Source organism: Phoenix dactylifera, unplaced genomic scaffold (genome assembly GCF_009389715.1).
Source record: "Phoenix dactylifera cultivar Barhee BC4 unplaced genomic scaffold, palm_55x_up_171113_PBpolish2nd_filt_p 001077F, whole genome shotgun sequence".
Classification (NCBI taxonomy): Eukaryota; Viridiplantae; Streptophyta; class Magnoliopsida; order Arecales; family Arecaceae; genus Phoenix; species Phoenix dactylifera.
Window position 1 is genome coordinate 28,763 of NW_024068425.1, and position 22,992 is coordinate 51,754.

A 22,992-nucleotide genomic window follows, 5' to 3' on the forward strand; every position below is an offset into this window, starting at 1 on the left:
GATGCTTGATGTACATAATTATATTGATTATTTGAGTCTTTTAGAAACTGTTTATGATTTCATAAAATGTGCATCAATTTGTCATGGTTTCGAATTTATATTATTATTGTGTAGGTTTGTATGTGTAGGGATTCTTACTGGGCTGTAAAGCTCACCCCCTCTTCTTCTTTTTTTTTAATCAGAGTTGCAGGATGCATAGATTTGGATGGGATGGGCGCAGAGTGCGAGTACCAGAGTCATTAGTTAGTTAGTTTGTTTATCCTTCTTTGATGTCGATAAACATTTGAAGATCTTGTAATTGAACTAATTTGTCTATTTGGACATGTCGAATTTGTCTATTTGAATTATCAATTTCTTGTGGATTTATTGAAATTTTTGTTAATCATAGGCCTTGCATGATCTTTAGGGCACTGCTCTAGGGCTCATGCGGCCGGTTGCATACCGGACCCGGGTGCTGGGTTCGGGGCGTGACAGAGTGGTATCAGAGCTTAAGGTTTAAGGTATCCTAGGGTTTATGTTCAGGTGAGTGTGAGTGGGGAATTATGATAGAAAAACTATCAGAGCCTTGGTTTATAATCACTTGAGATTGTAATAGGAATGATATTGTAATCTAAGCTTTAAGACCACTAGGGACTATGGCCTTAGTGGCATTAGAGTTTGAGGTTTAAGGTCATTGGGGATAGTGACAAAATTGGAATCCGAGCATATGTTTAAGATCACTAGGGATTGTGATAGAAATATATCATAGCTTAAGGTTATGATCACTTGGGACATGACAATTAAATTCAATGCTTAAGGTGTAAGATTACTGGGCATTGTGATTAAATGTATGCATCGGGTTTGGTTTTCGATGAGTGTGGAAAGAAAGTATAAATTGTCTTTGATTATGATAAGAGAGGTTTGACCTAAGATTAGTGTAGGAAGGTCAACATTGGTATATCGGTTATACCATGTTCAGATATTATTTAAATGACCTAGAAGTTCAGACTTGATATGGGTTTTGATGTGATCGTACTTTTAGTTTTGCTGCTAATTATTAGAGTGGGGTTTGTACGTAGATCTTCCATAGTATTGGAGTGAGCTAAGAAGATTTCATAATATTGAAAGGAATGTTCTTCGAAGTTGAATATGTATGTGGATTATATCTGGTGTTGGCATGTTGGATATTGCAAATAGGTCTATTTCCTATTGATGTATTTGATTATTTTGAGGCAATAGAGTATGCATATTGACAGGGGAATTCTAATTATTTGAATTCTCATGTTTGGATTGGGCTACTGGATTTTACTTATAATTGTAGAAGACTATTTGATGTGTTAATTTAAAACTCAAGCCTAGGTTTAAGATTTGAGCAGGGATCTTTTGTCATTGTTGATGAAGCCACTAATAAATGCCATATTGAGTAAAGACTTCGATCATGAGATGCTTCCATGAATTATGGTGAAGAAAGATCTGGAGATCGATAGAGTTAATTTCTAATCATAGTGTATTGGCTCAATGACTTCTAACCTATTGAATTTGAAGTAAATCTTTTTGAAAAGAAGATCAACGTAGATTGTCTAATCGAATTGCTAAGGAAATCCAAAGTTAATTAAACCTAAATATTTTGGATTCTAAGTTGTGAAGATCATGTACTGACTTTAAACTTGATTAATGGCTTGAGTGTTAGTTATGGTTAGTATACTCTACATAAATTGAGACAGACAGATCTAGAGGTTCCGCTCAATTAAAATTCTAAAATTTGGATTTTCTTACTCCTAGTACAAAGTGATATTTCGGTCATAAATTATTTAGAGGCTTTAGAGTATTTAATGAATTAAATCAGAGTGCGCAACGGAAGTGTAGTGGTTTGAGTTATTTTGAAACTGGTTAAGGACATTAATATCTGATCTAAAAGGTATTATGATGGAACACTTGAGTTAGTTTCTAGTAGAGGAGAATGGTATTGATTCTATAGAGATGATCTAGAGGTAGCTATTTAATTTTCACCAGTGGGTTCTTCTATTGTCGACAACTTTTGGGAGAATCTTGGACATCTTAAATTTACCGTTAATGGTTGATGATTCCTTGGTTGGTCTTAGATCTGAAATGTTTTAACATGAATCTCCTATTTGTTGGGATGATGTGGGCGAGAGAAAATTATTAGGCCCAGAGATAGTGCAATAGACTATAGATAAGGTGCAAGTGATCAGAGAACGACTTCGTATAGCTCAGAGTCGTCAAAAGAGTTATGCTGATAATAGGAGAGAACTGAAATTTTAAATTGGGGATCACGTTTTTTTGAGAGTGTCACCCACTAAAGGAGTGATGAGATTTGATGAATCGTGGTAAATTGAGCTCTAAGTATGTTGGTCTGTTTGGGATTTTGGACAAGGTTGGAGATGTGGCATATCGACTGGCTTTACCACCGACTTTATCTAGTGTGCACAATGTATTTCATGTGTCAATGTTGAAGAAATATGTCACAGATCCGAGTCATGTGGTAGCATATGAGTCATTACATCTTCAGGAGGATTTGACCTATGAGGAGTTTCCGGTACGAATGGTGGACAGAAAAGATCAGGTACTATGACACCAAACTATTCCTTTTGTAAAGGTACAATGGAATAATTATACGGAAAGAGAGGCTACTTGGGAGCTCAAAGAAGAGATGAAAATCAAGTACCCACAGCTTTTTGAAACCTCAGGTATGTCAATTTCGAGGACGAAATTTTTTTTTTAGGGGGGAAGAATGTAAGGGCCCCCATTTGGATTTGGGCCAGCCTCTGAGCAAGGGCGGCCCAAACGTGAAAAAAGGGGGAGGGAGTCTCCCGATTGAAATGCCCTCCCTCCCCTGTTTCAAAATGCCTTCCCCTCCTCCCGAATCCACCGGAAGGAAAGTTATAGGGTGATAAAACCCTACCAAATCAGGCCAAGGATCTCCTCCCTCCCTTCCTAGGGCATCAACCGAGAGCCTCCCACAAACCAAAAAAAAAAAGAAAAAAAAAAGAAAAGAAGAGGGGAGATTGGAGTTCTACCTTGCCGCGGGAGCGATCGGACCATTCACCGTCGATCCGGTCGGGAGGACCTCGCCGGAGGCAAGGTGAGCACCTTCTCTTCCTCCTCCATCGTCTTTGGCCATTATCTCTTTGGGAATGTGGCCGGGAAGCCGCCGGATTGATGGAGAAGCCGAGCCTTGTTCGGTCTTCTTCTCTCTCATTCCGGCCGGCCGTCGCCGGGCGTGGCACCGCCGGCACCACCACAGGCCGACGACCAGAGAGCGTCGCCGGCCGTGGGCCGCCTGCTGCCAAGCGCCCTTTCCCCCTTTCCGTCAGGAAGAAGGAAGAAGAGAGAAAGGGAAAGGGTCTTCCCATTCCCTTCCTCTTAATATATTTAAAATAATAATAAGATGACTCTAGATCATGGCTTCTCTCTAGTTGGGTTCTCTCCTTACACTTGGATCCGGGGAGATCATGGCTTTGAGGACTCTAGATAGTCTTGGGATGCTAGATTTTAGAGGACCCTTTAGAGAATTAAACAGGGGTCCTAGATCATTATATATCTTTGATAAATTTTAATGATGACTTGGTTCTGTAGGGGAACAATCTATTAGACGAGAGGACGCTGAGCAGAGTCCTGCGCATTCCGGTTCATAGATCGCCGTGAGGGCGGGTGATTAGTTGTCTGAGTTTTCAATAAAGGGTAAGAATCCTTGTACGCTAATCCTGCATGATATAAATATTTTTGCACCATATATATTGATATGCTATGATTCCGACAAAGCAAAAATAGTTTATATTAAATTATATTTTGATCGTGTTGGCTTGTGATTGGTATTATGATGGATGCATGTATGTGTATAACCTATATCTGCATAATTGGATTTATGGATGTGGTAGTATGGACTAACCATGTTATATTGATTGCCCTGTCACGGGCTGAAAACGTGACCATGGTTAGTCTAGGTCGGAAATAAAGTGGAAAAGGGAATGGATGTGTGTTTGTGAATTGATTAAATGAACAGGAACTTTGGGCTTATCTCGTTATTATTGATTGCCCCATCACAGACTGGAAATGTGATATTATCGATTGCCCCGTCACAGGCTGAAAATGTGATATTATTGATTGCCCCGTCACAGGCTGGAAATGTGATACTATCGATTGCTCCATCACAGGCCGAAAATGTGATACTATCGATTGCCCCGTCACGGGCCGGAAACGTGACCGGGATGTAGCCCAAAGTCGGAAAGATAATTGATCCGGATCAAGTTAACATGGAATGAAAAGAAAAAGCATTGAAAACAGTCGTAGTGATTTATAGGCTATTATATACTATATCATTCTTATGTGGCTGGACTTTCATTGACGTTTGATGTATAATATGGACTTTCATTGATGCTTGATGTACATAATTATATTGATTATTTGAGTCTTTTAGAAACTGTTTATGATTTCATAAAATGTGCATCGATTTGTCGTGGTTTCGAATTTATATTATTATTGTGTAGGTATGGATGTGTAGGGATTCTTACTGGGCTGTAAAGCTCACCCCCTCTTCTTCTTTTTTTTTATCAGAGTTGCAGGATGCATAGATTTGGATGGGATGGGCGCAGAGTGCGAGTACCAGAGTCATTAGTTAGTTAGTTTGTTTATCCTTCTTTGATGTCGATAAACATTTGAAGATCTTGTAATTGAACTAATTTGTCTATTTGGACATGTCGAATTTGTCTATTTGAATTATCAATTTCTTGTGGATTTATTGGAATTTTTGTTAATCATAGGCCTTGCATGATCTTTAGGGCACTGCTCTAGGGCTCATGCGGCCGGTCGCGTACCGGACCCGGGTGCTGGGTTCGGGGCGTGATACTTTTCCCCCTTTATTAAAGTTTTTCTTTATTCTGTTTTCTCCCCAAAACCCCCAGACGGAGGGTTAGTGACGGATAGCATCTGGGTTGAGAGAGGGAAGGAGATATGGCTGAGTTTCTGGATGCCAAAGTCGTCTTTCAGCTTACCAACCTTCTCGTACAAGAAGCTGCTTTTTTGCGTGGGGTGAGAGATCAGGTCGAATGGGTGAAAACACAGCTGCAGCTATTGCAAGTTTTCCTCAAAGTTGCCGAGTCCAGGAGGAGGAGGGGAGACGAAAGAGTGGAGATCTGGATAAGGCAGATGAGCGGTGTAGCATATGAAATAGAAGACGTCATAGGCACCATCAAGTACATGGGCGAGAGGCGACACCAAAGGAGAGGCTTCATGGGCACCATGTCAAGGTACTCTCACAAACCTCGTGAATTGATTACCCTACATGAAATTGGTGGTAAACTTGAAAAAATAAAGGAAAAGATCCGTGGTATCTCTGAGAGCAGAGCCACATATGGCATTGCTAATCTAGGTAAAAGTAGTGCAGTGGATCAAAGTGGGCAATCACTCAGAGAATCCTCTCCTCACTCTGATGATGATGACATTGATGTTATAGGCTTCGAGAATGATAAGAAAGAATTAATGTGTTGATTGCTTGATCGGAATGAGAAAGCACGATGTGTAATTTCTATAGTGGGTATGGGTGGGCTAGGCAAGACCACCCTGGCAATAAAAGTGTATAATAACCCTGCAATTAAAAAACATTTCGATACCTTTGCTTGGGTTTCAGTTTCTCAGAGCTACCGAGGTATCGAGCTAATGAAGGACATCCTGCAAAAAGTAAAGGGAATCAAACAGAGGAAAGGAGACTTGGAGCAAATGGATGAACAAGAAGTGAGAGAGAAGCTCCGTGATTTCCTAAGAGACACAAAGTATTTGGTCGTGTTGGATGATGTATGGGGTGTTGATGTTTGGAGACAAATGCAGCGAGTCTTTCCTGATCAGAACAAAGGTAGCAGAATACTGCTTACTACACGCAACATTGAGGTTGCAAGAGATGCCCAGCCATGGATTCCTCCACATGAACTGCAGCTTTTAGATGACACGGAGAGCTGGCAACTCTTTTGTAGGAAGGCATTTCCACCAAATCAAGATGTCCCAACTGAGTTGGAGGCATTGGCCCATAAGCTTGCAAAGAAGTGTGGTGGACTTCCTCTTGCACTGGTGGTGTTAGGGGGCCTTATGTCAAGGAAAGATCCTAGCTACGATACGTGGTTGAAATAGCTCAGAGCATGAACTGGGCATCTACTAGAGATGGGAGGGAATGCCACAATATATTGGGTTTAAGTTACAATGACTTGCCATATCCGTTAAAACCATGTTTTCTATACATCGCTGCATTTCCAGAGGACTCCATTATCTCTCTCTCCAAATTAGTTAGGTTGTGGGTCGCCGAAGGTTTCATACTGCAAGAGCAGCGACAGACAATGGAAGACACTGCAAGGGATTGGTTGGAAGAGTTGGTGCAGAGGTGCTTGATCCAGGTTGCCCAGAGAAGCAAGGCTCGTGGGCGGGTTAGCAACATACGCATCCATGATCTGTGGCGCGACTATGGCCTTGAAAAAGCCAAAATGGATGAATTTCTTCATGTTTGCAGTAGTGACGACATGGCAGGATCTAATGGTATATCGACTCACCGTGCAGCTTTCTACAATCGTATAAATGACGAGGTTGCTGTTTCCTCACCGCGTCTCCGCAGTTTGCTGGGCTTCAGTTTAATTTTGACTAATGTGGGAAGATCTTTGAATGGGTTAAATTTATTAAGGGTGCTGGATCTGGAGGGTGCAGAGGATTTGGAAGAGTTACCGAAGCAGATCGGCAGCATGATTCATCTACGATACCTGGGATTCAGATACACTGATTTGAAGAGGCTGCCATCCTCCATCCGACATCTCCTGAATCTGCAGACACTGGATGTGAGAGGCACAAAAATTTATTCGCTTCCGAAATCATTTTGGAAAATTCGGACGCTGAGGCACGTATATATTAATATATATATGTTTCTAAGCGCACCGATAACTGTGGATCACAAGAACTTCCAGACTCTGGAAATTAGGGAGTTTGAATTTGATATGGATGTTACGGAGATCGTCTGTTCACTAGGCATAAGATTCAACAAAAATTGTATTGCTACACCGAGCTTTACAAGAGAGGCGATTGACAAAGCATGTGAGAGAATGTTTGCAAAATCACTCGGAAAAGCACTCGAGCAAATGGACAGTCTTGTGTCATTGGCTTTGATTTTGCCCGAACGTATAATCTCTGGGGATGTCTTTTTCGCTCGTGCACCAAACCTGCACCAACTCCGTTCATTGACACTGGATGGATGGTTGGTATTTAAACAACAGCAGCAGCTCCCAGACAACAATCAATTCCCTCCAAACCTCACCAAGCTCATATTAAGAGAATCTGGATTGGAGCAAGACCCAATGCCGGTGCTCCAGACGCTACCAAACCTCAGGCTTCTTGAATTGAATCGGAATTCATATCTTGGGAAGATCATGTCATGTTCTTCTGTTGGTGGCTTTCCTCAACGACTGCAGCACTTGATATTATTGGAACTCCTAAATTTAGAGGAATGGATAGTGGAGGTTGGGGCGATGCCCATGTTGGACATACTCGGCCGCTGTGCGGGCCATACCCGCGGGGTCCCTGAGCAGCACAGGGAGGGTCACTGTCAGCATGTCCTGCCGCCTGCCAACGGCGATGGCCTGGTTAGTAGGTGGGTCATACCGAGGGTCTCTGAACCCATGGCGAGGCCAGGTCGGAGTCCGAGGTTGGGCGAGGCCTTGGTCGGAGTCGACTCGTGGCGCTGCCTTTGGTGGGGTTTAAGGAAATAGAGTTGCGCCTTCACTAACACCGGTCGGTTTTGGTGTAATGGTAGCGCTTGATCCTGACAATTGGTATCAGAGCCAGAGGTCTCGAGTTCGAAACCCAGGCATCGCATTGGGGGGGGGGAATGTTGGACATACTCGGCCGCTGTGCGGGCCATACCCGCGGGGTCCCTGAGCAGCACAGGGAGGGTCACTGTCAGCATGTCCTGCCGCCTGCCAACGGCGATGGCCTGGTTAGTAGGTGGGTCATACCGAGGGTCCCTGAACCCATGGCGAGGCCAGGTCAGAGTCCGGGGTTGGGCGAGGCCTTGGTCGGAGTCGACTCATGGCGCTGCCTTTGGTGGGGTTTAAGGAAATAGAGTTGCGCCTTCACTAACACCGGTCGGTTTTGGTGTAATGGTAGCGCTTGATCCTGACAATTGGGCGAGGCCTTGGTCGGAGTCGACTCGTGGCGCTGCCTTTGGTGGGGTTTAAGGAAATAGAGTTGCGCCTTCACTAACACCGGTCGGTTTTCACAAATCAAACAATTGTAATAATTATTTTAAAACCCAATTCACCCCCCCTCTTGGGTTGTCTATCTGGGCAACAAGTAGTATCAGAGCCGGAACTCTTTTACCCAAAGAGTAAAAGATCAAAATGACAACCCCATTTGGATCTTCCCACATTGAGGGCCAGTCCACCCAAAGACCCCCATTCTTTAATGGATCCGACTACTCATATTGGAAGGCTAGGATGAGAATATTTATCCAAGTCCAAAACTATGAGATGTGGACCATTATACTAAATGGACCATACATCCCATCCATCTATTTAGAGGGTGTCACTGTACCCAAACTTAAAAAGGATTGGGATGACAATGACTTTAGGAAGGCACAACTCAATGCCAAAGCAATGAATGTGCTCTACTGTGCATTAGATAGAAATGAATTCAATAGAGTCTCTACTTGCAATTCTGCAAAAGAGATTTGGGATAGACTTGAAGTGACCCATGAGGGCATGAATCAAGTCAAAGAATCCAAAATAAATATATTAGTTCATAAGTATGAATTATTTAAGATGGATTCTAATGAAACAATCACTTGCATGTTCACTAGATTAATTGATATTGTCAATGACCTAAAAAGCCTTGGCAAAAATTATACTAACAGTGAGCTTGTCAGGAAGATTCTTCGCTGTCTACCAAGGTCATGGGAAGCCAAGGTGACGGCAATCCAAGAAGCCAAGGACTTGAACAAGCTTCCACTTGAGGAGCTTCTTGGATCCCTAATGACGCACGAGCTCACAATGAAACAACACAGCAAAGAAGAGTCCTCCCACAAGAAAAAGGTAATAGCCCTCAAATCTGTTTCTACTAATAAAGACTTATCTTGCAGCAGCAACAGTGAAGAGGAAGACAATGAGGGAGATGATGATGAGGCTCTTCTCGTGCGTAAGTTCAGAAAATTCATCAACCGTAAGAAGACCTTTCATCAAAGGAGAGGCTCCTCAAGTTTCTATCACAAGGATAAAGGTAAGAAAAGAAAAAATGAGGGAATCGGATGTTACGAATGTAAGAAGCCGGGACACTTCAGAGCAGATTGTCCTTTGCTCAAGAAGGCCAGCAAGTACAAGAAAAAGAAGGTCCTCGTCTCCACCCTATCGGACTCCGATACATCTTCATCATCATCGGATGAGGAACAAGAAGAAAAGGCCAATCTGTGCTTTATGGCAAACAAAAATGAGGTAACATTTGAAACGCACTTAGATTTTACCTTTGATGAGTTATATGATGCGTTTAATGAGTTAATGGATGAATATAAGACAATTAGCCTTAAGAATAAAGAGCTAAAACTAACCAATCAATCTCACCTCCATAAATACGATAAATTAGTTAAGGATAAGGATTTTATCACCAAAGAAAATTTAGAACTTAAGACAAGCAACCAACTCTTAATTCAAAAAACTAATACCTTGAGTAAAGATAACGAAAAACTAGCCAAGAAAATTTCTGAACTTAAAAAGGATAATCTAACTATTGGAAGTAACTTCACAAAAGACTTAGATGATCTAAAAACAGAAAAACAAAAATTGACACTAGAACTTGAAAAGTACAAGCCGTTTGTAGAAAAATTTACATATAGCTCAGAAAAATTAGAGATGATACTTAATAGTCAACGAGCTGTATTCAATAGAGCTGGTTTAGGGTATAAACCTAAAAATAAGCAAAAACTCCTTAGTAATTTCTTTGTTAAAGCAGGGGAGAGTAAAATTAAGAAAATAACATGTTTTTGCTGTGGAACATTAGGACACAAAGCAAATGTATGTGATTATAGAAAAGAAAAAACTAAAAAAAAAAATTAAAAGGATTTGGGTTCCAAAAGGAACCAACATTACTAACCATGAAGGACCCAAGAAAACTTGGGTACCTAAAATTGTATGATTTGCTTGTGTAGGAGTGTCTTGCAGCCAAGGTCGACAAAAATTGTTGGTACTTAGATAGTGGTTGCTCAAGACATATGACGGGTGACAAGGATTAATTCTTCACCCTTGAAGCTAAGAAGGGAGGTGCTGTGACTTTTGGAGACAATAACCAAGGTCGCATCATTGGTATAGGTAAAGTACAAATTACCCCTTCAATCTTTATTGATAATGTTCGATATGTTGATGGTCTTAAGCATAATTTACTTAGCATTAGTCAATTGTGTGATAGAGGTTTTGATGTTTTGTTCAAACCATCGCTATGCATCATAACCAACTCAAATGACAATAGTTTAGTTTTTAAAGGAATAAGATGTGGGAATGTATATGTTGTAGACCTTGAGGATCTTGCCAAACATAACCCATGTTTAGTTGTTAATGAAACTAAGGATAATGATGCTAGTAGGTTATGGCACCGTAAGTTAGGTCATGCAAGCATGGACACAATATCAAAACTAGTTAAAAGAGATTCCGTGATAGGTTTGCCAAAACTAAAGTTTGAAAAGAATAAAATATGTGAAGCATGTCAATTTGGCAAACAATCAAGGAACTCCTTTAAATCTATAAATTGTGTCTCTACCTCTAGACCTCTAGAACTACTACACATGGATCTATTCGGACCAACTAGAACCACAAGTCTAGGTGGAAATAAATATGGTCTAGTTATTGTAGATGATCATTCTAGATACACTTGGGTCATGTTCTTAGCTCATAAGGATCAAGCATTTTCATTTTTCAAGAAATTTCATAAAGAAGTAACAAATGCTAGAGATACTTCAGTCATAGCTATTAGAAGTGACCATGGAACCGAATTTGAAAATCACTTATTTGATGAGTTTTGTAGTAAAAAGGGGATAACTCATAATTTTTCTGCACCTAGGACACCACAACAAAATGGAGTTGTGGAAAGAAAAAATAGAACTCTAGAGGAAATGGCTAGAACCATATTATGTGAAAGTAACCTCCCTAAGTACTTTTGGGGAGAAGCCATCAATACCTCATGTCATATATTAAATAGAGTTTTATTGAGACCCATTATAAAGAAAACACCTTATGAACTTTGGAAAAACAGAAAACCAAAAGTGAACTATTTTCATGTCTTTGGATGTAGGTATTTTGTTCATAATTATGGGAAAGATAATCTAGAAAAATTTGACTCTAAATCTGATGAGGGTATATTCTTGGGGTACTCTACAACTAGTAAAGCCTATAGAGTCTTTAATAAAAGAACCCTAGTTATAGAAGAATCCATACATGTTGTTTTTGATGATTCTAGTGATATCTCTTCTAGCAAGAGAGTTAATTTTGATAATGATGCTGAAATTCTTGAGGAAAAGATTGATGAGATGACATTACAAGATGATGAACAAAAATTAGTTGGAAATGCATCATCAAGCCAAGAGGCTATGATGGATCATGGGCTGACTAAGGCTTGGAGGTATGCTCACGGGCATCCTAAAGAATTGATTTTAGATGATCCATCTCAACCTGTTAGGACTAGAGCATCTCTTAGGAACTTAAATAATCATCTAGCTTTTGTCTCACATTTTGAGCCCAAACACATAGAAGAAGCTGAAAAAGATGTAAATTGGATAAATGCAATGCAAGAAGAATTAAACTAATTTATTAGAAACAAGGTATGGAATCTAGTTGAACGACCTTCTGAATATTCAATTATAGGTACCAAATGGATATATAAAAATAAACTTGATGAAAATGGAATTGTAATAAGAAATAAGGCTAGACTAGTAGCAAAAGGGTATAATCAAGAAGAAGGTATAGATTTTGATGAAACCTTTGCTCCTGTAGCTAGACTCGAGGCAATTAGATTATTATTAGCATTTGCATGCTCTAAGGACTTCAAATTATTTCAAATGGATGTAAAAAGTGCATTTTTAAATGGGTATATTAATGAGGAGGTGTATGTAGAACAACCTCCTGATTTTGAAAATCATCAATATCCTAATCATGTGTATAAACTGAACAAAGCACTTTATGGTTTGAAACAAGCACCTAGAGCATGGTATGAAAGACTTAGCAAATTTTTACTAGAACATGCGTTCTCTAGGGAAAATATAGATACAACACTGTTTCTTAAGAAGAAAAACAAAGATATGTTAGTAGTGCAGATTTATGTTGATGATATTATTTTCGGTGCTACTAACAATCGCCTCTGCGAAGAATTTGCTGACTTGATGCAGAGTGAGTTTGAGATGAGCATGATGGGAGAGCTGAATTATTTCCTCGGGCTTCAAATCAAACAATCTGAAGAAGGGATCTTCATCAATCAAGCCAAATACATCAAGGAGATGCTTAAGAAGTTTGATATGGAGGGAAACAAGTCAATCAGCATACCCATGAGCTCATCATGCAAATTAGACCAAGATGAATCAGGTAAATCTATAGATCAAAAGTTATATAGAGGTATGATAGGATCTTTATTGTATCTCACTGCAAGTAGACCTGATATCATGTTTAGTGTATGCATGTGTGCTAGATATCAGTCTAATCCTAAGGAATCTCATCTAATTGCAGTCAAGAGAATCTTTAAATACATAATAGGAACAAAGAATATAGGTTTATGGTATTCTAAAGAATCTAGCCTGAACTTAATAGGATACACAGATTCAGACTTTGCTGGTTGTAAACTTGATAGAAAAAGCACCAGCGGATCATGTCAATTTTTAGGAGAAAATTTAATCTCATGGTTCAGCAAGAAACAAAACTCGGTTGCATTATCTACTGCTGAAGCTGAATATGTTGCAGCCGGGAGTTGTTGTGCTCAAATCATGTGGATTAAACAACAACTTGAAGACTATGGCATTAAACAAGATAAAATTCTCATTAATTGTGATAATACAAGTGCCATTAATCTAACTAAAAATCCAATTCAGCATTCAAGAACTAAACATATTGAGATAAGACATCACTTCATAAGAGATCATGTACTGAATGGTGATGTGACACTTCAATTTGTTTGCACTGATGATCAATTAGCTGATATCTTCACAAAATCCTTGAGTGAAGAGAGATTTAGTGTGCTTAGGAGAGGATTAGGAGTGATTGATCCATCCTAGTGATGTTCTCTTCTATTTCATTGATTTTGATGATTAGATTGTGTTAAATATGGAGTTTCTCATCTATAATCATCAAATCAGATCATAACTTAGTAATTGTCCCTTGGTTGGTACGAAAATAGCATGATTTTTAGGTGCGTGCCAGAGTTCGAGTCGACTCGAGTAAGTTTCAGAGTCGGCTCATAAGGGGGAGTCAACTCGCACATAGACGGGAGTCGACTCGAGGTCGATGACAGCATAGGAGGAGTCGACTCGAGACTTACAGGAGTCGACTCGCAGTCGGGATCCGGATTTTTAACCCTAATCCAAGCGTTTAATCAAAACTTCTATTCACCGCCGCCACTATTCATAAACCCTAGAGCCGTCTCCTACGTCGTCTCCGACCGTCCTTAGGGCTTTTCCGTCGACCCTCTTCCGTCCCTTAGGTTTCATTCCTCTTCCCTAGGTCAAGAATGCCTCGTAAATCGGTTGTCTCGAGCCGGAAGAGGCCCCAACCCGCGACCGGTGCCGAGCGACGGTCCAAAGCTCGGAACGATCCCGTGAGGCCACAACCTCCGGTTCGTTCCCCGCCGAGGGCGGTTCCTTCGCGACCGTGCACCGGGAAGGCGATCTCCACCGGGAGATACGTCAACTTTGACTATCTCTCCCGGAATGGCTTCACCATAGGAGAGAGGTTAAGGGCCCAAGGTTTAGAGTTCTTTTGTTCCTTAGATCTCCCCACATACCCAGGACTAGTTAGAAAGTTCTATGGTACAGTGTCTAGGGGCAATGGGGGGATAGAGGGAACCATAGCAGGTGTCCCATTATTTATTTTGGAGGATTTCGTTGCTCAAATCCTCCATCTTCCCCAAGTAGGGGTATCTCCCACTCATCCCGAGGATAGGACTGAGGCCCTTACGGCCATTTTAGGGAGTCCACCCCAGTCCCCCCTAGATGAGGTGTCCGCTAGCTCACTTTCAGTTGAGATGCGGCTCCTCCTGAGCATTATTTCTAGGATACTATTCCCTAGAACCGGCCGTTTTGACTTTGTGTCTGAGAGGGACCTAGCCCTTATGTTCTACCTCCTTCAGGATACTCCAATAAACTTCCCCAAACTCATCTACAAATACCTATGTGAGCCACTAGACAGACCTAGGCTCACCCTTCCTTATGGGATGCTGTACACTCTTATCTTTAGGGAGTCTGAGATCCCCATTCCTGAGGGGGAACCCTCTCGTGCACTGCGATGGACAGATCGCATGGATGAGGGAACCCTACACAGGATGGGATTTCATAAGGTAGAGGAAAACTGGGTTAGGAAACCATCCTCCTCCACACTTACCACTAGACGCTCCCCCAGTCCTGATCTAGATTCAGACTTTCCTATCTTTCCCTCCACCTCAGCTCCCACCACCTCAGCCGGACCCTCCTCCTTAGCTCCACCCACTCAGCCGATGGAGCTTCGGATTTCTCCTGAGCAGCTCCGGGAGTTGCGGCAGGAGATTGTTCGGGATCTTCGGGACGACCTGCTGAGGGAGCTCCGAGGTCCAGCCCCTGCACCTTCTTCTGCATTGGTTCCCTCCCTATCAACCGTGACCGAGATGACGGCTCATCTGAGGGAGGAGATCTTCAATATCAGAAGCCTGATACAAGCCCAGTTCTCCAACATGAGCGATGTCACAAGCAACACACGGAAGATGCGAGATGACATCCGACACGATATGGGCACTACTAGTCAGGAGGCCGAGCGCTTGGCAAACGTGTTGATCGCCAAGCTGGACACACTCCAGGAGAGTGTGACGGAGCTCTCCTCGATTCACAGCAGAGCTACCTCGGCGATTATCACACAGTTAGGGCACGTCACCGATGCGGTCACCATACTCATGGAACAGTCCAGACTGCCCAAGGGAGCCGCATCCTCCTCCAAGAAGCCCTAGCTCATTTATTGTATTTTGACATGTATTTACTGCTTTACTTATTGTATTCACAAATGTACTTACATATACATCAATACAATGAGTAGACAATTTTCTTCAATATTGTGCACATTGATCTCTACTTGCTTGTGTGTTCTGCTTACTTCCTTTTTGATGCAATGACAAAAAGGGGGAGAAATATATTTAATAGATATGTAAAAGGAATCAATGAAAATCAATAAAAAGAAAATTTTTATAACACACAAGAATTTGTTCCTAGTGGATTCGATACCTCGAGGCTTATTATCTCTCTGTTGGGGCTCCTAATGGAGTAATCTCCAGAATCTATTCAAGAGATATTCGGAGATTAGTTGAATCATACTTAAGAACAAATTGGCAGATTTTTTCTCTAGAAACCAAAAACTTAAGTCCAAAAGCTTCAATACACTAAAAGAAAATTCTGAGATTCAAAACAGAGTTGAATGCATGTGTTGAGGGGGAGAATCTGAATTTTTTAAGAAAGCAAAATCATTAAAAATATATAAGCCAAACAATTGATTGCATGATATGAAGGCTTATATAATTTCAAATGAAAGGGGGAGCCTTAACTTCAAAATTTATTATTTCACACCTTTCAAGTTTGGATAAATTAAAATAACTAGACACTTGAATTCATGTTCAAATTTTACTATAATTTTTCTTGTTTGTTGAGCAATTCACTTTACATATACTCAATATTTTATCATCATCAAAAAGGGGGAGATTGTGGAGTGATTGATTATAACCCTATTTGATTTTGATGAGCTCAAAGTATTTGAGTATATCTTGTGTTTACTAATGAATTCAATCTAGTGTTTCAGTGATATCTCTGTAAATTTATGGTTAAGTGTCTCTAGATTTGGTTCAAGACAATTTGGATAAGTTAAGAAGCCTATATGAACCAAAGTCTGAGACTCAAGTCGACTCCGGGATATTACGAGTCGACTCCAAGCGTATCAGAGGCACTGGCACAGGCTCGCGTCGACTCCTATAGTGTAATGGTAGCGCTTAATTCCTTCTTGACTAGTTTTGATATTAATTCCATACTAGCATGTCCTAGTCTACGATGCCAAAGCCAACTTGTTTTATTTTTTTTTCTTCATTAGTAATTAAGCATAATTCATTTTTCTTGCCTAAGTCATGAAGATCTACCATGTAAATATTTCTTTGCCTTTGTCCTACAAGTACAATGCTATTGTCTTTAGGATTTGTGATTATGCATACTGAAGCTTCAAATGTGACTTTAAATCCTTTATCACAAAATTGACTTATGCTAAGTAGATTATGTTTCAAACCCTTAACTAATAAGACATTTTCTATGAAAATAGATGGAGTAATGAAAATTTTACCCTTTCTAATGATATACCCTTTACCATTGTCTCCATAGGCTACTACTCCACCCTTCTTTGATTCCAAGGTGACAAATTGGTCTACGTCACCGGTCATGTGTCTTGAACAGCCGCTATCTAGATACCATCATTTTTCCACTTTATCAGCTGCAAGACACCCCTGCAATCAAGATCAAGAAAGAGCTTTAGGTACCCAAACTATGTTGGGTCCTTTAGGGTTAGTACTTGATGTTCCTTTTGGAACCCAAACTTTCTTGAATTTAATCTTATGATTATTACTTAATTTGTTTTGACTGGACTTTCTATAGTTACATTCATATGCTTTATGTCCTAATTTATTGCAGCAATGACAAGTAATATTTTCATTTTTAGCTTTTACAAAAATGTTCTTTAAGTATTTTTGTTTCCTATTTGTTTTATATCCTAATCCAGCCTTATCATATACAACTTTTTGACTGTCAAGAATCATATTTAATTTGGTAGAACTAAGTGTAAACTTATCTACTGTGGATTTATATTTTTCAGCATCTTCTTTTAACTTGACATTTTCAGCAATTAGATTCTTGGTTTCATTTGTAAGTTTCATACTTAATGTTTCATAGTTATGAGATAGTTTTAACTTATCTTTGACAAGAGACTGATTTTCTTCTTTTAGAACTTTATTTTTATTGATTAGTTTTCTATGTTCTTCCATGAGTTCTAAGAATGCATCATGTAATTCATCAACAGTAAAATCACATTCAAGTTCAGAATCTACCTCATCGTCATTGGCCATATGACACATTTGGGCCGTCTCTTGATGATCTTCCTCTTCTGAACTCGACTCCTCACTTTCACTCCATTCAGCCATTAAGTTCTTCTTTTTCAGTTTTTTTGCCATCCATTTCAAATCTGGGCAGTCTATCTTATAATGCCCGGGTTTGTTACACTCATAGCAAATAGGAGTTTTCTTCTTCTTTTCTTTATCCTTACCCTTTTCTTTGCTTGAGCTACCTTTGAAGAAGGGTTTCTTTTTATGAAATCTATTCTTACCTCTCATAAATTTTCTGAATTTTCTTCCAAGCATAGCCATCCCTTCTTCATCAAATTCATCATCATCATCTGAATCTTCCGACTCAGTTTGTTGTTTAGGGGTGGTAGACTTTAGGGCAATGGGCTTTCTTCTCTTGACCTCATCTTTCGAATTTTGCCTCATGGTCAACTCATGGGTCATGAGTGATCCTAGAAGTTCCTCTAATTGGAGTGTGTTGAGGTCCTTAGCTTCCTGAATTGCGGTTACCTTGGCCTCCCAAATTCTTGGTAGAGACCTGAGAATTTTTCGCACCAATTCAGAGTTAGTGTAAGACTTTCCTAAACTCTTAAGTCCATTTATAATTTCAGTAAAACGAGTAAACATATCAGTTATGGACTCAGTAGATTCAATTTTAAACAATTCATACTTGTGTACTAATATGTTTATTTTTGACTCCTTAACTTGATTGGTCCCTTCATGAGTGACCTCAAGTTTGTCCCAAATTTCTTTAGCACAGATGCAAGTAGATATTCTATTAAATTCACTTACATCTAATGAGCAATAAAGTACATTAATAGCTTTTGCATTTAACTGTGCCAATCTTCTATCACTTTCATTCCAATCCATTTCTGGTTTGGGTATGATAGTGCCCTCTATATTAAGTGTGGGTGTGTGAGGTCCTCTAGTAATGATGTACCATAATTCATAGTCTAAAGTTTGAATGAATATCCTCATCCTAGCTTTCCAGTATGTGTAGTTTGTGCCATTAAATAGAGGTGGTCTATTTGTGGATTGCCCCTCACTCATAGAACATCCCACTTGGGTTGTCATGATCTTTAACTCTTGATTGTGAGATCAATGAGTACTATTGGAGCACCTTGCTCTGATACCACTTGTTGCCCAAGGTGACAAGCCAAGAGGGGGGGGGTGAATTGGTTTCTTTTAATTTTAACTATCTTACTTATGTTAATTGATGAGTTAGTGAAATAAATAACTCACAATACAAACAACAAGAAGTATAGTAGTTCGGTGCTCTCCTTAGCACCTACGTCCACTCCCCAAGCGACCCCTTGGAAATTCACTATAATCCCGCGGATTACAGTTGGATTGTTTTCCGGGCTCACAATCCAAAAACCTTTACACTTTGGTTTTCTGGGTTCACCAAAAACCTATGTTGGTTTTACGGGCTCACCAACGAACCTATGTTGGTTTTTCGGGCTCACCAACGAACCTTTGCAATTGGTTTTACGGGTTCACCAATCAACCTATTCCGTTGGTTTTACGGGCTAACCAACTAACCTTTACAAGTAGTTTAATAAACAAAGGAAGAAGATTTAAACTCCTAGATGAGCAAATATAACAATATAATCTACAAAGAAGAGTTTAGAGAATAGTTATCGCTTGATATGACTTCTCTCTTCTTTGTCAATGATGCTTCACTCTTCAAGGGTGGATGGAGCTCTTAAAGACTCTTTCAATCTGCTCAACCACTTTCTTTTGATTCTTGAATGAAGCACTTGAATGAAGAAGATTAGGGCACTTTCTCTTTCTTGTGTACTCTTTGATATTCTTTGGAAAGGATGTTCTCTCTGATGAATAGTGCCACTTTAAATAGTTTTCTTCATCCATTGGACAAGCCCCAATGGTTAGAATTCAAAAACTAGCCGTTACTCACTGTTGGAAGGACAAAAAGTACTTCTGCAGAACTAGCCGTTATGCTTCTGCCCGTGTTTGGGTCGGCTCAACCTGTCCTTGGGTCGACCCAACTTTCACTTGGGTCGACTCAAACTTTTCTTGGGTCGACCCTCTCAGAACCATAGAAACTTGCAATTCAGCCTTCCTTCACTTGGGTCGACCCAACATTTCTTTGGGTCGACTCAAGGTTCAGTTGGGTCGACTCAACTTCTTCTTGGGTCGACCCTTTCAGGGTTTCCAGAGAACCTTTTCTGTCATCTATTCTGTCTTGACTTTGGGTCGACCCTCTCAGGGTTTGGGTCGACTCAAGCTTGGGTCGACTCAACTTTATCTTGGGTCGACCCTCTCAGTATTTCCAGAGAGCCATTTTCTGAGTTGTTGAGAAGCTTGGAGTTTGGGTCGACTCATGCTTTCCTTGGGTCGATCCAACTTACTGTTCATCTGTGCCATTTTTGCAGAAGTGTGCCAAATGCTTTCTTGATGTGCCGGGGTCGACCCAATCATCCTTTGGATCGACTCAATCCACACTTTGCTGAAACTCAAGGTTAGATTCATCCAAGTAAACAATGAAATGCATCTTTAACTTATTATGCAAATATACTGAGAGTAACAGACTTATAAATGAAGTATCAATTTAACTTATAACACACTCTCGATTATTGCTTGTTAATCATCAAAATAACACTATCATCCTCAATTTCAAAACAATTAGTTCCGATATTTATTAAGTGAAAAGAGTAATCCAAATACTATTTTTTTCAATGATATCAAAGATATTGGTTTTCCTTTTAGTTCTCTCTATCAAACCCTAACCTCAGCTGAATGCTATACATCCTACTACTTTGAAAAGAAAAAGAAAACAATGATATGAGTTAACAGCCTAGTAAGAATCCTTAGACAAACACACTCAGAAATAATTAATCACTACTCAGCTATATGCAATTATCAAGAAATCACATACCGACAATCTAGAAAAATTCAAATAAATTGGAAAATGCTTAGTATATCATATATCAAAGAAACTATTTTTTGATATTTCATGCAATTACTATGAAGGTATATATCAACAATCTACCACGACTCAAATAGACCAGACTAAATACATACGCACACCATATGCCAAAATAACAGACCCATTCATAAATAGCATTTCATGCAACATCAATATGTACATAGGCACACCATATGCCAACATAACCAATTCATTCATGAATAGCATTTGATGTAATATCAAATTAACCATTTTATTCAACACCATTTTCAAAATACTTATTTGTCATTTTCAAACAAGTAATCTAGATCCGTATCGGTTACCTTTCCGACTTTAGGCCAATCCCGATCATGTTGCTGCTTGTGATGGAGTAATAAATGGTGTCACAATTTCTGCCAATTACGACCTATTGCAGCCCAAAATCGCTGGCCAAGATAGGCTGGGAGCCGGATGCAATGGGGCGCATGAGCGGGGGAGATAGATATGGGATTAGGAAACTATCTTAGATCTTATGAAGCAATGAAGGATCCTGATGAGGTGACGATATCGATAGTGAGAAGGGAACAAGGTGGAGTCAGAATCTCGACAAGCAGTGGAAAAACTGGGTGGCTGCTGCGGCGGCGGCCATCAAAGATCGACGGCCCAAGGAAGGTACCAACATCTCGGTGGATCGACCCAAGAAAGGGACCAACATCTCGGTGGATCAAAAAGGGTCAGCAAGGAAAATAGGAGATTTGGTGGCAAAGGGCCCGGTCGGCTGCCGATCCACAAATCGGTCCGTGGAGCACACCGGCAACCGAGGGACGGCGAGGGGGAAGAGTTGAAGATTGCGAGAGGGGTACGAGACACTCAGATAGATTTATGTGATTTTTTTTTTTTTTGGTACATCAGCACCTCACACACAACGGGCGTAATGATCTTTCATTATCTTTGGTAAGGTGGGCATAGTGGGAATTTGATTTCACTGCTTCTCTATCGACTTCTGTGTAAATTTAGCTTAAATGTATCCCATGCCTCTTAAACCGTAGCTTGCTATTTTTGGGCTCCGTCGCTGCCTACAAAAATGTGCCACCCTTCACCCAAAAATATTTCCTCGTATCTAACAAGCATGTGACTACTTTTATCATGTCCCCTTGACTGCGCGCGCGCGGGGGAGGGAGGGAGGGAGGGAGAGAGAGAGAGAGAGAGAGAGAGAGAGAGAGAGAGAGAGAGCGGGGAGGATTAAGCCTCGTGGCATCCCAAGCATCATTTTTTATTTTTTTGGTAATGGAAAAGCATCATTCTGTATTTTGTTTGTAGCAAATGCGAAGAAAGCATATAGATGGAAAATGATCAGCAACTAACGCAGGAAAAGCCTTCCAACAGGAATGGCAGGAATGATGACCCATAGACATGGCACTACTTGGCTGGGTTAACGCTTCTAAATTATTCTTGCGACAATTGTCGACATTGAAATGACCAGGAAACTAGAGTAACTTTTCAAATTTTGTCTCATGATTGCTAGCCTTGGTCACCTATAGTTCTACCAACATAATTTTGCAGGAATTAAGGAGTATTGTTAATGAATTTTGTGACGAAATACAAGAAGTACTAACCAATACAACAATACGGTTCAAGGGATGCCTTTTTTTTGATGTTGGGCTTCATGGGGTTATTTGATCAGATCGGCTTTCTCTCTAATTTTCTTTTGGTTTCGATTTTTCCGGTCTAGATCTGTGGATTGATCTCTCTAGGGCGATATGTTGGATTTGTGGGAAAGTAACAGGGAATGAGATTGGGTGTTGGACTATGGCTATTTTTGGATGGTTTTAATGGGTCTTTCTCTTGTACCAAACAAATGGGTCTTGCTCTGCTTTGTGATTCGCTCTATTTGTGTGGTCTTGTGCCATTGAAGGGAGTTTTCTAATATGATTCCAAAGTTCCGTTCTTGCTCTGGAGGCTTAAAGTTCGAATGGAGAAGCGACCACTATCTCTCCGCTATCTTCCTCTAAAGTTTCGTTTTTCGTGGTTGTGAACTTGCATTTGAGTTTGAGCTGCCATTTACTTTGGCATCGTGGACTGTTTACTTTAGATTTTTGCATCCTTACTTGGACGAATCAAAAAATTGCAGTAAAAGAGGGTTTTTTTGATCTTTGATTTATGTTTTGACTTGAAATATCCGTTATATAGATCTTGTAGATCCGAGCTCGTTTTTGCATCGTTTTTTCGCTCATTTTTGCGTCATATGAAGTACACGGGGCTTAATGTCTGGGCAGTCCGATACTTAGCGTCGTACTCATCCTTCGAAGCTTCATATTTTTGCATTATGCTGAATTTGTGTAGGTAATAGCATAATAATTATCAGTTGAAGAACAGCAAACTTGTCATGTTTATTCGCCTTGACTGAATTGCGAAATTTATGGTGTTCAGAGACAGTGGAGATTTTTTTGTTTGTTTTTTGATGGAAGAGAGACAATGAAGATAAGTTCAGTGGTTTGCAGATTTGGAGCTTCGGTTGAAATTTTAATATGCTTTGGTTTTGATATGTGCTCTGAACTTTTGTTTGTTGTCAATCTTGTGTAGTTGTTGAGTGTGCTGTTTGTTGGAAAATAGGAAGAGAGAAATCTAGATAGGAAAGGATGAAAAGGCAAAAATACTTCAAATTTTTCTTTCAATTTAACTCTTGCCTTGCTTGCATAAAATTACAAGACTTACAAAATATTTATAGGACTTCTAGGTACATAAATAAATCTAAATACATAAACCAC

General features: G+C 40.1%; 1 protein-coding gene across 1 annotated transcript; it reads left to right on the plus strand.

The window, feature by feature from the left end:
• Nucleotides 1–5,487: 5,487 nt before the first annotated feature.
• Nucleotides 5,488–22,837, plus strand: LOC103697870 (probable disease resistance protein At1g58602; the record flags this gene model as incomplete). Its single annotated transcript, XM_039121443.1, is given in 3 exon segments — nucleotides 5,488–6,109; nucleotides 6,112–7,487; nucleotides 22,808–22,837. Coding segments are annotated over 3 exon segments (2,028 nt in total), but the record flags the coding sequence as incomplete, so codon positions are not given.
• Between the last annotated feature and the right edge of the window lie 155 nt (nucleotides 22,838–22,992).